Source organism: Symsagittifera roscoffensis, chromosome 1 (genome assembly GCF_963678635.1).
Source record: "Symsagittifera roscoffensis chromosome 1, txSymRosc1.1, whole genome shotgun sequence".
NCBI lineage: Eukaryota > Metazoa > Xenacoelomorpha > Acoela > Convolutidae > Symsagittifera > Symsagittifera roscoffensis.
The window spans coordinates 25,946,399-25,962,689 of record NC_087062.1 but is presented as its reverse complement, the minus strand read 5'-3'; the positions used below and the strand labels follow the sequence as shown (position 1 = coordinate 25,962,689).

At 35.3% G+C, this 16,291-nt stretch overlaps 1 protein-coding gene across 1 annotated transcript; it reads left to right on the top strand.

The window, feature by feature from the left end:
* Window positions 1–2,927: 2,927 nt before the first annotated feature.
* Window positions 2,928–16,291, top strand: LOC134855993 (uncharacterized). Its single transcript, XM_063872364.1, has 5 exons — window positions 2,928–3,221; window positions 4,913–5,011; window positions 5,450–5,593; window positions 15,447–15,591; window positions 15,979–16,291. Exons 1-5 carry the CDS (start codon window positions 3,215–3,217, stop codon window positions 16,139–16,141), a joined length of 558 nt encoding a protein of 185 aa, XP_063728434.1. The 5' UTR covers window positions 2,928–3,214; the 3' UTR covers window positions 16,142–16,291.

Below are 16,291 nucleotides of genomic sequence, written 5' to 3'. Positions count from 1 at the left end.
TTTGCATTTTTCTCTCTGAAAAATTTATCATTAAAATCATTTGCAAAACACTCATTTTATACTTTTTCTGAATTATCTTTGCAAAGTTCATTGAAAGCTTTGAACTGTGCTTAGCATTTCAAATTTTTCCCACTTTGTTCTTTTATCGTTTTTTTTCCTTTCTGATTACTTTTCTTGCAATGTCTCGAATTTTTGAATATTTCAAATTGTTTGCTGCAGTAGGATTTCCCCACGATTTTTTGATTTTCAACGCAATTTTTCTGAAAAAGTGATGAGGCATTGTTAATTGATCGCTGTTTTTTTTCAATTATCTTCTGCTTTTTTATAGACGCAAAACCATCAAGTGTTAAATGAAAAATTATATTGAAAATATCAGTTTTCTTATCGAAATTATCGTGCTTTCTATGGTATGTTTGGAAAATATGTTTAGGAAAATGATGAAAGTTTTAGGCTATTACTGTCACAATGCCACGCTTAGCAAAGTGCAATAATTAAAAGTTTCTGTTTCTAAGTATCATTTTCTGTTGCTATTTGTCCTGGATGGCATCTGAGGCACCTTGTGTTAAAAAAAAAACAAAGCAATTTCCGTTGAGCTGCCCAACTGGCTTGCTTCTAGGTTTCTCTCCAAGCTACTAAATACTCTTAATTATTTTTCCGAGTTGCAAAAGTTCTCTATCATCACTTGATAAATTCTAATTCTATGCAGTTTGCTTGCCTTTCAACTTATTCAACGTTGTTCATTTAAATTATCTCCGCGGTAACCCTAGAGATGGGTTTGAATTCGGTTTTCCTCCAAAACAACGCCATACAAGGACAATTTTGTGAACCGTAATTTGCATTACGCGGTTTTTAATCGCTATTCGGTGCAGCTATTTTAGCAAACTACTCTACTTCTGCAATGTCTCATTGTTTTGGAAGAGAATTTTTTCTTAGGTTGCGTTATACTTTTGTTGGTTTTCCGCCAAATTCATTGCCCTAAGCAGTCATCAGAAAATATTGAGCAATATATCAAAGTAAAGTCCTTTCACTCGTGAATCGAACGCCGTTAACTTTAAGGTCTTTTTTTATTTCGATGTTGTCTTCAGTTTTTGTTTAACTTCCATTCTTGTTGGTGATTTCATGAAAGTAACTTTGTTAGCAAAACCATTACTTACAAAATAACAAATACATGACTAACAAATAAGGTAATTTGAACTGAGGTACCAAAAATTGAACAATCAGATGAAAGTTTGCCAAAAATTTTCATGCTTTTGCTTTTACCAGTTAGACACGCAAACCGATCGTATGCAACCATATCCTCCCTTATTCCGAGGAGCAATTGAAAAAGTCAAAAGCAGAGATTTTTCATCTGCGATGCAGATTTTAGTATAATCCGCATTCGGCAGGGCGTCCACCCCCTCTCCCCTAAATCCGCTGGTGATTGCAACCAAAAATTGTTGCGTGCGTGGCCTTTATTTTCACTCCTTTTCTTTTCTAGTTTTCACCTCTAAGGTCTGGGGTCGAGTCTCGGTCGGACTTTGTTTTTTTTTGCAATTATATGCAATTGAAATTCTTTTCGGTAGAAATTGAATTGTCGGACTTTCATTTGTCTGCTCAAGTTTCGTTGGCTAAGTTGCTACATCACGTCTTTTGCTGGTGCTGTAACTTTCTCTGCTGTTGTAATTGCATGTGTTGTTCGCTCTAGCTTCAGGGAGGGACTTTAATTTTTTTTTATAAGCGACTTCACTAGTTTTTCAGGGAGGGAGTTGAAAGACAAAAAAACTAATTTTTTTTTCTTTTCGGGTCAACTGGTATCTGCTGAAAGATTGGCGGATCATGGCCACATCGCTGATTTTTCTTGTGGCGTAAACAACTTTCATTGTAGTTGCAAAGACTAGTGTTGTTCAATGAAGTTTCAATTGTCAGCTTTAATTTCCTCTTCGTAAGTTTTTTTCCGTTGCTAAATTAATATTCAATTGTCTATTTGCCTAGAGTGAACTTTTATCGAGACATAAAAATACTCAATATTTGGTAGACCTAGTTTGTTTTTTATAGGACTTATTTTTATTAAGTTTGTTGTAACGCAATTGATGCGAAGCTCTGCTTTGCCTCTGCGTTTTAAAAATCCCATCTTTTATCAAAAATTTGGTAATTTTTAAAAAAAAGTGGAACGTTTTTTAAAAATTTATCAGAATCCTTGCGAGGCGTAACAGGATGACCAGCCTTAATTGCTCCTGGAGATAGAAAAATTGACCTAAATCAGAAGACGTATTAGCCTGCAAAATTTGGCAGCAGTATTTGATACCAGTGTTTGCAAAAATTTGATTATCTATGCTTTAATATCTTGCTTGGCGGTTGATGTGTTTTCCGAGATCAAAAACATTGTTTTTCAAATAATTCATTTTGTTTATTTTTTTGTCGTCTTCTTCGTTTTCAATAGTTTCCATTTTGGTCAACAGGATTGTACAGATCGTTGTTATTGTTTTCGAGTCAATCTTGGAATCTTCAGTTTGTTTTTTGAACAATTTTTTTCAGCTGTTTTGATTGTGAAGATCAAAAATTGCAAGCGATTAAGCAATTCGTAAAAAGCGCAAGAAAGCCAATCTCTAGCGTTCATTTGCTCTTTTTGTTCAATTGTTCTTTTTTGAATTTTCGTTCCCCGTGAATTGTCCTGAGTTTAATTAAGTTTTAATAAAAATTAAGAAATCTCAATAAAAGTTGATGTTCTAATTCAGAGACAAGAAAAACATACATTTCTGGCCGTAAAATTAAATTTTCACGATCTATTTATTGGTGAATAGACTTTCATCGAGTTGGTATTCGTTTTTTTTACCGCATACCGCTAATCTAATGAAGTGATAAAGAAAGCTAAAAGCGTCGATCAAAAGAGACAATTGCATTCATACTTTTTTGATTGTCAATAAAAACAGAAATTGAGACTAGAAACAGTGAAAGCAAAAGTCAGGCCGATCTGTAAAGTATCTCATGCTGACTCGATTGAATTCTCAAGCGTGTTTTGTGTTTGTTTAATCATTCTTAATGAAGTAGCTTTTGTTCTACATAGACAGTATAGTTAATTTTTTACCATACAAAGCGTCTTTTCTCGGTTTTATATTTGAAGTCTTTTCAAAATGAGCGAAATTTATTCATTCACACGAATTGAGTTTTGATAATCAGACCCTAAACGCTTCCCATTCTAGCTAATTTGTATTTTTGCTTATTTTTAATTTGAAAAATGGCTGGTGAGTGTCTCTTCTCTATTAGCTTACATGCGCAAAAAGTTTCTACTATAATTTCGAAAAAGAGCAAATGAGCTTCCCGATAATCTTAGAAGGTGCTAGCAAAGTTTCCTAATTTTTTCGTATTTCTCAAAAATCTTTAATGCAAGAAATTTCACAATTTGATAGGTTTTGATTAAGTAGGATGTGTTCGTAATTGATTTTGATATCCATTCGCCACAAAAACCCGCAGCTGACTCTAAATATTCGTATAGAGTACATGCTAATATATGCTATAGATAGTGTATAGAAATATGCTATTCTTTTATGTCAATACTTAGCTTAAATTTTTGACACTACAGGAAGTTTTTGAACTTATGACTTTTGTGACAGCCCTTATTGTATCAATTTTTTGATAGAGCAACTAGTTTCTTGTTGGCTGTAACATAAGAAAACTTACTTGAACTGTCAGCAATTTTTGGCTCATTTAAAAAGTTTTTATCTCACCACAAAGTAGGCAAAAATGTTGAAATTTCCCATGTTTTTATCTGACGATTTTTCGGATTTTGATTGCAGTTCGAATCACACATGGAAAAATTTTAAGCTGCTATTTAGCTGATACTTCACTTGATCTCGTGTGACCTTTATTAGCGGTAATAAGAAAATTTGAATTTAGGCTTCGCCAATAAACTTTAAGCACCGCTAATATACGTCACTCGATACCAGGTGAAGTAGCAGCTTAAATTTTTTCCAAGTGTGAATCGAACTGCAATCAAAATTCGAAAAAAAAAAATCGTGAGAGAATAAAAGAAACAGTTTAAATTTCTGCTTCTATGATGTAATTGATAATTAGTACTGATGTCGTTTACAGCACATTTAGGGGAAAGGGCGTCAAGCACCGCCCGAAGGCTCCCCCCTAACCGCCCGAAGGGTCCTCCCTAAATTTTCTCAGTTCATTGTCGAGAAAAGTGGTCTGAATTTTTTCTTACTATTGAGACCAATTTAGAGGGTAGATTACTGTCGTCGTTCAACAATGACGTCAGTAGAGAGATCAATGTTTTCTCAGATTTTTTTATTAGAACCTCTTCCTCCGAAAAAAAACTATAAAATTTGTGACGAAAAATTCATTACTTTTTTTTTCAAGTTGAAGATGGTCGTATATTTCTGGGACTCTTGCGCAGCTACGAACTGTGTCTTTTTTTGTTTCTTAATAGGCAGTTTTCAAGTTGTCTGAACTAAACAAAAAAACTTTTTATTTCTCAGCTGGTCTTAATAAAAAGGCCGAAGTTGTGCACTATCTTTGCTTATGAAATAATTTCCGCCTTCTCATTTTTCACACTTTGACAAAGCGATGCTCGAATCACTGTTCTGGATGTTTTCTCCTAAACTCCTCTGATAAAAGGTTTTGTTGGGGCTTATAATTTAAGATGAAAATCACGAAATCAAATTCATCCAAAATTTCCGAAGTAATGAGCTGAATCGATCAAAATATTTGTTGACTTAAAACATTATATTCATGTACGACAGGAATAAAATTCAGCGTTTCATTCTGAGAAGCATAAGGTTTAGGCCTTGAATAGTGAAATATATATTTAAAAAAAACAATTGGTTAGTTTTCTACTGACTGAATGTTTTAACCATATTCTATATCAACATCTAAATACTTATTCGATCTTGAGCTAATGTTATGTATCTGTATATTTTTTGAATTTCAGCGCTGTCCCGCAAATCCACCAAGTCCTCCATAACCTCAATGGGGTCTGAAGAAGACAGCCAGAAACTGATCTCGACTTTGAGTGCCAGCCAAATTGCAGGTATTATAAACTCAGTCTCAAAGCCATTGTAAATACACAATCTCCCCATTGTAAATACACAATCTGATATTGAATAGTTTGGCAACGCCAGGAGTTTCGCTCATTTTTTGAATCATTTTTCTGGTTAACTAAACATATTATGATCGGTTCATTAAATTACGAACTACTATGACCTTACTTAATGCTTCAATTCATTTTTACTTTACGAATTGGTTCTTATTTCGTTAATTCTTATTTTTTTACCAACTACCTATTGGCTGTTCAAACCCACGGCCTATATTCCTATTTGAAAAATGTGAAGTTAACAAGGGTCATTGGAGCGTTATGAAGCTTCGTTCGGTCAAATTTATACAATAACAAATACCACTCTCCAAAAAATGCAAACCGGAAAAAATTTTAAGTCAGGATTTTGAGGTTAACTTCGATGTCCGGTTTCAGAGTTCAAAGAAGCATTTGACCTGTTCGATGTAAATGGACAGGGTTCAATTGGGTTCAGTGAACTGCAGACATGTCTGACCAAGATGGGGTTCGCGCCAGATCCGACCGAGATTCGAAATATGATCGACGAAGTGGATGAGTCAGGTGAGAAATCATTTTTATAACCAAATTTAGTGCCCTCCCCAGTTAAGCGATTTTAGTAAAAAAAAGTACAGGTTGACCTTATCTTTCGTTCTTCATAGTATTTATTTCATAGTTATTCTAGAATCCGTTACCAAAAACTTGATTCATTTGGTTCATTTTAGCCAAAAATTCATCAAAATTTTGGGATTGGTGGTTGAAACTTGACAACAGAGGAATGGTCTTTATTTCTGTTTTCACCCTTGTAGATACTTGACACCCTATTCAAACAGTAGTTAAACTTAAAATATTGAGAAATGAATTTTTTAATTGCTAAACTTTAGCCTTTGGCTGCACGAAACTTTCAGAATGTTCACACCAAGGATATCATTGCCAAGAAAAAATTTTAAAAAAATCTTTTTCGAATCTGTTTTTATAGATGAGGAGGTGGTGGAAGTTGTTCCGATAATTCTCCGTTGGGAAGGAACTATGTCGTAGGGTGTGTTTTTTTCCTGATATTGACCACCTCAAGAAAGCACACATGTGGTTAAGCGTAGTATCATATTGAAAACCATTCAGTCGCAGTTTAAATTACAAAAAAAACTTGAAAGAATGTCTCAGTTTCGAGAAAAATTGTCTGATTTTCTCCAAATTTTGCAACTTTTGGTGACACTGAAGTCAATTTGGATGACACGCAAGTAAAATCTACTGCATATTTACGTTGATTTAGCTATTATGTTCCATCGCTCTGCAGTTTTTTTCTCAGTTTAATCGCTTTTTACCTAAAAATTAATATATAAAATTCAGAAAAAAGTCACAAACTTTCTGAATAAAAGACATCTGTAAGTTTTCTTTCAGTTTTTTTTCAATTTTCTGACTTTTCACCTTTTTTGTCTAAATTTGGTGTTCAAATATGAGTGCTTCTCATTTCTTGAAGTGATATGTACAATATTTGGACAATTTCATGTCAGAAAAATAGCTAGTATCAGGGCAAATGATTCAAATCTTTAGCTTCTTTAATGAGTCTCAGAAACTTTAAGTAAAAATAAAGCCATGTTAGCTTAACCCCCAAAATCAAAAACAGCTGATGAATCAGCTTATTGTTTTTTTGGGTCTACATTGGAAAAGTTTCACAAATTCATCAAAAATGTCATTAAAAAGGTATCGTTGTCATGAGCTTAAGTTTGAAAAAATATTTCACCGATGATTATTTTTTGTGAAGTTATGGGGGTTTAAATATTGCCATTTTGGCCAATTTAGGACAATTAACCCACGAGATATTTCGCGCTATGAAAGCGTAAGCGGAGGTTTAGTCCCTCTTAAAAATCTAATTGGTTGAAAAAAGCGTATCTGAAAATTTATCTCTCTGTACTTTATATGGCGTGTGGGCGATGGTTTTCACATAAAACCTCAAACAAAAATGTTTTATTTTATTACATTTTATTTTTTTCATGTTCTTACTGCTCCATAGACTTTGAGAGGCAGTCAGAATATTCAGGGCTTCGCCCTGATACAAGCAGTCTTGCTCTCATTTTTCACGTTTTGCATGGGATAATTACAATGAGCTGATTCATTATTCCAAACTGACTATTGGTTTGAATTGAATTGAGCCTTAAGATTTAAATTCAAATAATATTTAATTCCAAAAAACATTGCTGGTGCAAATTATGCCAAAAATATTGATCTTTTAATCTCAACGCTTTTTGTCTCGGCTGTCGAAAAAAGATATTTGAGCTCGGTGCGGTTTTGTTCCGACTTTCGAAGAAAACGGAACATTTATGCATGATGCCCTTTTTTTAGTCAGGCAATTTCGGTGATAGTTTTAAAAAAATTCATGCCCATATTGAAGATATCGATTCCCTGAAATCAAATTTGAAAAATTATTTTACCTCCAATTTTTTTTGGAAGTTTGAAAATTGCAAATTTATGCGCGCGTTGTAGATTTCATCCTTAATCCTGAAAACGTAACGCGAATTATTTATGCATGGCAAGTTTTCCCGCTTAACAAAATCGTTCCAAGTTGAATTAGAAGACCTGAGACATGCATAAACGTACGTTTCAGGGCTTGAAACGCACGTAGGCTAGCTAATCGGTCGTATTAATTTCGTACGACTCATATTTGGTATAAGCGTTATGTGGTGCAAGTGAGCATCAAAAAGCTTACACGTGCATTACAAGCTGTAAGTGGCGCAATATGGGGCTATTTTTATGCGAGAAGGACCGAATGCGCAAAATTTTCAACCAATCGACACCCTTTTTAAACTTTCAAAAGTTACTGATTTTGCTGCGTATTTCTTTTGAATTTATGAATTTGACTTAGCAAAGTTTGCGCATTCGGTGTTTCGCGCATGAGATTTCCCCGGTGCGACCCACCATCTTTAACAAGGCTTGTTATAGGAGGTCGGTCGCAATGGGGGAATCCTTCATGCGTGAAAATACGTCAGCCAATCAGAATTGAATATTCACAAATTCGAGGGAAATACTCAACAAATCAGTCATTTCTGGACAGTTAAAACAGGCGTTAATTGAATGAGAATACTTGCGCAATCGGTCATTTGCGCATGAGAATGCAGACAGTTTAAGCAAGTGAACCGAAGCTCGACCGAACCTCGATGTTGGTTTAGTTGGTGCGAACGAACCGTGAAAAGTTTTAAATTTTTGCGTGTTTTTGGTTTGTCCAAAATTGACAATAACCATTAGCTAAATGCTTGGTGCAAAACTACAACTTTACATCTCTACTCATTGCCCTTTTAGGGATAAAATTGTTATAGCGCTAACAAAAATGTCTACAATATGGTAAGATATTGCTGTTTTTTGCACTTAAACAAAGTTGGTTTGTCACAAGTTGACAACCTGGCTAGTATTGAATCAGTATTAAAAAAATTTTAAGGGTCCAAAATTTTAGAAACATAATTTATGCTTGTTTTTTTAACTTTGAATTATTATCAAACAACTTTTGTTAGGATTTTTTTATGTTTGTTTTTTTTCCTGTGTATGGGTCATAAAACTGTGATGGGTCTCTTTGTTGTAACGATTCGATGTATTGAATTTGCTACCGAGTGTATCTAGATCTTGCAATTTAGGTTTTGATCGACTAGCAAAAAGCTCGGCACAATGTTCACATAAATATACTCTGCTGCGTCTGCTTAGTTTTTAATATCGGTGTTTTTGTCGAAGTTTTACTCAAGTTTTAGAAAAATGAGACATCGAGATTTTGAATCAAAACCGTTGGAATCATGTCAGCAAGCACTTTTTTGCGAAACGCGTGTTTTTTTGTTGGCGCTCTCAGCCTCTAAGATATCCCAAATTCGATCAACCTTGGTTATTAAATTTTTTGCGCAGCAACAAAAAGTTCTGATTACAACCGAAACAAAAATCGTGGACGACAAAATCAAAAAAATATATACTAAAGCGTATTTTTGGATACAAACGTTTGAAGTCCGCTTTGTTGTTCCGACCATTGAAAATGTTTCTAGTCAAAATGACCCATTTAACAGACTTTTTTTTGGAACTTTTTTTATGCCGTTCGAATCACGGCTGAGAGGGTTTCAAAATGATGTATCTTTCAAATCAGTTCAATGATTATTTAAGGTAATTGATTTTGCGAGGAAAAAAATAAAAACTAAAACACACGCGAGTACAAAGTTCCTCGCCGAGTTGAAAGATACGTCATATTGAAGCCCTCTCAGTCGTGATTCAAACGACATTGAAAAAATTCTAAAAAAGTTTGGTAAATGGGTCAGTGTTACTAGAAAAACTTGATTGTTCCAAACGGAAACTAGTTTGAAAGCTATATTTTACACTTACCTGGCAGGAACAAATTGTTTTCAAAAAATTGAAAATTTTTGCTGAAAAACAAACATTTCAAAATTTTTTTTGATTTTTTTTTTCATTTTTTGTTTGTTATTTTTTTTGAAGACAACTGTTCATCATCATCATCATCACATATGTTATTTCGACACCAATTTCTTGAATTCAAAGGTGTTTGAGTTTAATGTAAAACCAGTTTTGTCGTATAAATAATCAGTCGCTCTGCTAAAGATGAGTTCGTTTCTGTCGATAGCCGTACCAACTCTAAAATGAGCTGGGATTTAAACAGAAAATGTTCTTTGAAGATGGTTAAAAATCGGACCCGCTCTAAAATGAGCTGGGCGTTTCATCGTCGTCGCCTTCTTTGCCTTCGTTTCACAGCCATTGGATTTTCTATGCTTCTGAAGGCGTCATAAAAGTCCTTAGCAAGTTCGCGCACGCCATTTGCTGTGGGGTGAAGTCCATCTGCGCAAACATGCCTCCAATAGCTGAACTTTACAGTTTTAAAGAGCGGGATTTTATACCATGCCGTTAGATTTCTGTAGCATTTATTCACTCTCCTGATAAGAGAGCGTTCACCTTCCCGGCTAATAAGTGACATGACGCCAACTTCGAAATTGCAGTCAAGGAGTCTAAAAATAGCACTCTCCATCTCCTCGGCTACTTCAGTCGCTCCCAATGACTGGCGCCCTGAACGGTCAAACAGGTTGTTTGTTCCTCCCATTATGAGCACTGTTTGTACATCCAAGTTTTTCATATCATTGAGAACCTGATCGCTACAAAGGGTTGAGAGAGTTCCACCAGGGCACGAAACTGTCACTGAATCTGGCAGAAAAATCCCATAAACTAGCGATGATCCCAAAACAGCATATGTCACTCTCTTGATCTTATCAGAGCTCAATATTATCCGTCTTTTGGGGAGAAACCTGGTTTCAACATGAACATTTCTTAGACGCAAGGTTTCGTTTAGCTTTTGAATTCCAACCTTTCTAGTTTCAGTCATTTTAGCAACCTTTAACTGAAACAAGTCTCATAGTAATACTGGTTAAACAAATAAGTTTTCAACTGTTTACGAAATTCAGTTTCATTTGGTAGTTTAAGGTTACATGGTAAACTATTCCAATGGTGTGCGGCAGCAAATCTAAACGTCCTTTTTCCATAGTTCGTGTTAACCAGTGGTTTCTTAATGACCACGGTCCTTTCACTGAAACGGGAGGAACTTTTTTGTAGTGAAAAATATTTACTCAGATAAGACGGAACGATTTGAGGATTGAAAATGCATTTGTGTACGATTGTCAAGACTTTAAAAATCACTCGAGATTTTATGGGCAACCAATGTAGATCATGTAGATAAGGAGTAATACTCGTTGACTTCTTCAAACCGAAAACAAATCTGCAGGCACTATTTTGGACTTTTTGCAACTTGTAGAGCAGATAATTTGGTAAGCTCGAGTACAAGCTATTGCAGTAGTCTAATCGACTTAAGACTAGCATTCTTGCCAACATATTTCTATTTTCAAAATCAAGGTAGAAACGTATGCTGTATAGTTTCCGGAGACTGTGGTAACTGGCGCCACACACGGAATCGATCTGTTTTTTCAATGACAAGGATCGGTCAATGAGGCAACCTAAAGACTTCACAGAGTTTTCTGTTGATTTCATCAGCTTAACCGTTGAATTTGCAATGAGTATTGAACCGTTTGTTAGACCTTTTGACTTACTAGTGGCTAGGTTAATTACTTGGCTTTTTGATTCATTTAACATAAGCCCCATGGACGAAAACCAGTTCGAAATAATAACCAGAGATCTTTCTATTTCTGCTACTTCACTCTCATTTTTAATTTCACAGTATAAAGTAGTATCATCGGCATACACTTGGTATGAAAATTTAGTTGAGCCAATAATATCGTTCAATGGTGTCAGGTAGATTGAGAACAGGAGGGGTCCCAGAAGAGAACCTTGAGGCACTCCAAATTCGAGTTCTTGAGAATTCGATAAAACATCATTGATAGCAACAATTTGAGTCCGATTCTCTAGATAGGAAAGAATTAGATCCACTGCATCATTCGTCATTCCAATCCGATTTTTCATGATCTTTCTCAATGTTTTATGATCAATGGTATCAAATGCAGCTGAAAGGTCAAGGGCTATCAAAAGGACCTGTCTCTTGTTGTCGAGACTAGTCAGTAGATCATCTGTAGTTTTTAGCAGAGCCGTTTCAGTTGAAAAATGCTTCCTGTAAGCAGATTGGTGTTCATCTAGAAGATTATAGGAGCTAAGGTATTGATCGAGCTGTTTATATAAAATTCTTTCAAAAACTTTACTGATAAACATCAGATTCGCTATTGGTCTATAAGAATTTAAAACGTTTTGGTCAAGTTTGTGGTCTTTAAAGAGAGGAGTTATCACCGCTCTCTTGAGACACTTTGGAAATTTGGACTGATCGATGCAATTGTTTATCATAATGATGGAATAATCTTTCCACGAGTGTGCGATTCTTTTCATATCTATAGTTTTCAGTATATTTTCTCGTGAGTTCGCGTTTGAAACCATTCTTACTGCTTCTTCTAGTTCATCTGTAGTCACATATTGGAATTGGAAAGAAGAAACTGCAGTGAAAGCAAAGAGTGGCGGCGAGATGCCATTACTTTTCACATTTGCCACTAAATTTCTAACCTTCTGAATGAAAAATTGGTTGAAGTTTTCAGCTAATTCATAATCACTGGAGTATATCAGCGGTAGAACGTTTTGTTGTTTTTCTCCAGCAAGGCGTTTCAATTCACGAAACTTGAGCGAATGGCTATTTGAAAGCTCAAAGCGCCTGGAAAAACATATCAATTTCTTCTCTCTAAACAGATCTTTACATTTCTTTAAATACTCCTTGAAAGCTGTTTCGTTTTCTAATCCAGGATTTACACGCATTACGCGTTCTAATTTTTTACGTTTTCGTTTTACGTCTGCTAACTATTTATCGTAAAAATTACAAAATCGGTTTTTGACAACTTTGGTCTTAGTTGGCACATAATCAGTTTTCAGCAGCTGCAAAATTTCGATAAAATTCTCCGCCATCTCGTTCGGGTCACTGGTGTTCAGATTCAAGATTAAATTCTGATCTATTTCCGTCTCTAAATGTTTCCAGTCTGTATTGTTCCAATCATAAATAGTCAATCTGGTTTTATCCTTCCGTTGAATTGCGATTTCATAAGTGAACGTCAATAGATGGTGATCAGAGTATTCAACGTGCTCATTTCTAACGGGTGAGCACAATTCCGGGTTTGAACAAATTATGAGGTCTAGAATTTTCCCGTATTCGTGAGTTGCTTTCTTAACAATCTGTTCTAGGTTATATTCCAGTAGAATCGAACAAAATGTATTGGATTTGGCACAACGTCTGTTTTCTAGATCCAAATTAAAATCACCCAGGAGGAGAATTTGGGTTTCAATTGATGAAGCAAGAATATTTTCAGTCAATTCATTAAAAAACTCGTTATAATTTCCACTCGGCGGTCTATATATTGCTGCAATTGTTATTTTGACTTTTCTAGTCACGACCGTAATTACCAAGAATTCACCATCGTCCGAGAGATGGCTTAAAATTCTTTCACCCTGTAGTTCTTCGCGAGAAATAATGGCAACACCTCCACCTATTTTAGCCGTTCGTGAAACATGATGGTATCGATATTCATTTGAAGAGTCTATGCACTGATTTAGAATATATTCCGTATCCGGCTTAAGCCAGGTTTCAGTTATGATCAAGTTATCAACTTGTTCTATAGCCAATATGCTCTGTATTTGATTTACTTTTTTCGCTAGAGAACGTATATTAATTACACCAACTTTCATAGCATTCGATTGAGACTCGGGTTTTTTATTTGATTTTAGTCAATCGCTTTTCAAAGTTCTGAGCCAGGTTCTGGCTTCTGCATCAAGATAGTACCTGTTAATTACAACATTTTCCGGCCAAGAATTAGGTTGATCAATGATTGTTGCATGTTCGCCGTCAAATACACAGTGGAAACTTTTGTGGCGAGAATTTTCCTTTGTTATTTCCCTGATATGATTCAGAGGAAATCCTTTACTTTGACACCATGCGACTATATCACTTTCATCATTTGTCTGTTTAATTCTTCCAACATAGAGATGGCGTCGTGGTGGTGGCTTTTCTACACCTTTGAGTGCTTCTGTTACCACTTCTCCCGTAATTAGTAGTTTCTTTGGTCTGCGGTCATTTCTATCTTTGGAGCCTTTTCGCTTCGTAACCCTCGAGCTACCAGCTTCTGAGGATACACTTTCACGAGCATTTCTGATAAATGCCGAAGAATTCAGATTAAACGTCGCTGCCCCAGCATAATTGGTTTTGTTCTTTTCAATTATACTACTTGGTTCACGATATTGCTTCAGCGATAGCAGCTCAGACTTTAATTCGTGTACATCTTGCGCCATAGTCTTTATTGAGAACAGTTCTTGTCGCAGTTCATCAATAACTCGGAAAAGATCTCTTTTACAGGTTCCACAATCTGGGCAACTCCATTCAATGTGCCCAACCACCTTATCGGCAGTGTTGAGGCCAATACACGCAGAGTGGGCAGAAGCTTGACAACCGACGCATTTCACCGATTGATTGGTTAAAGCGTTTTGACATACTGTACAGTGGAGAGACGACATATTTCAATTGTCTTGCTGGGAATTATTGGTCGTTTCCGCTCTTAAATGAGCTGGATTTTGGTAGATTTGTTTAAAGATATTTCCAAATTCTCTTTGTCGTTTCCGCTCTAAAATGAGCTGGATAACATCCGGGAAATTGTTCGTGTCTTTTCTTGCTGTCGTAACCACTCTCAAATGAGCTGGTTTATCTTCTTTATCTGATTCTGTCAATTTCGATTTCCATCAACCGGATCTCTAAAATCCCTTCGTAGACAAGGGCTACCCAAGATAAGATGTTTATCCGGTTCGTCGAGACATATCTATCTATTAAATAAGTTTATCACAACAATTAGGCTAACTGTTGACGATTATGCCTAACTTACCAGCTTTTGACGCGCGTGAATAGTTTTATGAATATGGTGGGAGCATTCTGTGCTACTTGCACAGCAACCGGCTGTCTTTGATTTATTTTTGCTTTTGTTTCTTAAAAGCATTATGACCTTTTTGTTTTTAGAAAGTCTGAAAAAGAAAAAAGTACCTGCATAAAAGGTTGCTTCATTTTCTTGATAATCACAACAGTAAGAAACTGAAACATCACTATTCAGATAAGCAAATTCAATTTTGTTCAGATTGAAGTTTAAATTAAATTTATGATGGTCTAGTATCATCGTCTTTAAAGTGGTATGGTTTTTCGTTTGAGCAAAATAACTTCAGGAATAATGATACCAGAATCTTATTTGCAATCACGTTCAACAAAATTTAGTTTTAGAATCTTAATTGTGCGCTTCTGATTGAGCATTCAGCCTTTTTATCGGATGAAGTCTCTGTTATTGTTTTATTTTTAAAACTGCAGTAACCTGTTTTTTTTTTGCTTTTTTACAAGAAGCCTTTTGAGCTTGAAACTATTCATCACTTTCTGATGTAATAAGAATTGGACATTAAAACTTGAGTCTGATTCCTTAAGGTTAACTTATACGGAATGGAGTCTACAGTCTAATTTCAAAAATGTTAACTCATTCAATGTTTTGTTAACTCAAGACCGCGCAAGAAAAGACCCCAATTTTCAAAATAAATTTATTTTATTCAAGATACGCTTTTAGAAAATTTCTTTTTGTAAACCAACTTATCACTTTCTCATCATATTCCAAAAAGTGAGTCATAAAATTGCTTAATTTTTCAATTATAAATTTTCACTTATTTATTTAATAAATATTTGCAAAATCTTGAGACTTATTGGCAAAATGATTAAAATTTAAAACTTAAAATCAAATAAAAATTGACAAACTGATTAATTCTTTTGAGATAGCGCCATTTAATTTCGAAATGTTTTGTGCTAGTAGCTACACGATGAAATATTTTTTTTTCCATCAAATGATACGAATTGTTGCCTACTGCCATTAATCGCTTTTCCTATTATTTTCAGGCAGGGGTGAGTTAGACTTCAACGCGTTCTGTGAGTTAATGGCGAGGAGGATGCAGGACGATGATGATGAAGATGAAGTCATTGCCAAACAGTTCCGCATATTCGACCGGGACCAGGACGGATTCGTAGGACCCGTAGAGATGTTGTGAGTGAAAAAATTTTAATGCAAAAAATACAAGATTAAATTCAACCTCTAAACCAACGTCAACCAGAGCGCTTTTTACGAATTGTCAGAAGCGTTTAGTGCCTCAAAACATGTCATCGTAAATGCAAAAATAGCAATCAATATGTTAGGTTTTACCAAATTTTAGGATGGACAGGCTGTTGTTTGAACAGGCATTTTGGGATGAACAGGCAACAGTTTGGAGCCAAAAAATGTCAGTGTGTATCGTAAGCAGTCACCCCGTTTTCAAATTTGAAGAACGTCAAGTTTTTTTTTTAAATTTTTGATCTGCTTATTTTTTTTTGATTTCTTAAAAGCTAGCAACTTGTTTATTGGAGATAATGTTTTCAAATTGTCTGTTCTGTGTAGCGTGGTGTTCCAAGAACTGGGTGCTCCTTTGACCTTTGACGAGGTCGAAGAGATCATCAGTCGGGCAGACGTAGACAACGACGGGAAACTGGGCTACGAGGATTTTGAAAAGGTCATGAAAGGACTCACGGTCAACGGGCTGCTCAAAGGTCAAGGTCAATGAAAAGCATGGTCAACGTTCACTCTTTCGAACTGCCGGATTAACATGAACGAAAAAAAATTGCACCATGATTTTTTATTCTTCTTAATTTTGTGACGTAGTTTTTGACGTTACATGCTTATATGCTACTAAACAATAACTTTTAGGCTTTTG

Excerpts from the sequence above, each read along its gene's own strand:
- LOC134855993 (XM_063872364.1), top strand. Across the intron at positions 5,594-15,446 it reads CGACGAAGTGGATGAGTCAG|GCAGGGGTGAGTTAGACTTC; the intron begins GTGAGAAATCAT and ends TATTATTTTCAG. Across the intron at positions 15,592-15,978 it reads GTAGGACCCGTAGAGATGTT|CGTGGTGTTCCAAGAACTGG; the intron begins GTGAGTGAAAAA and ends TGTTCTGTGTAG.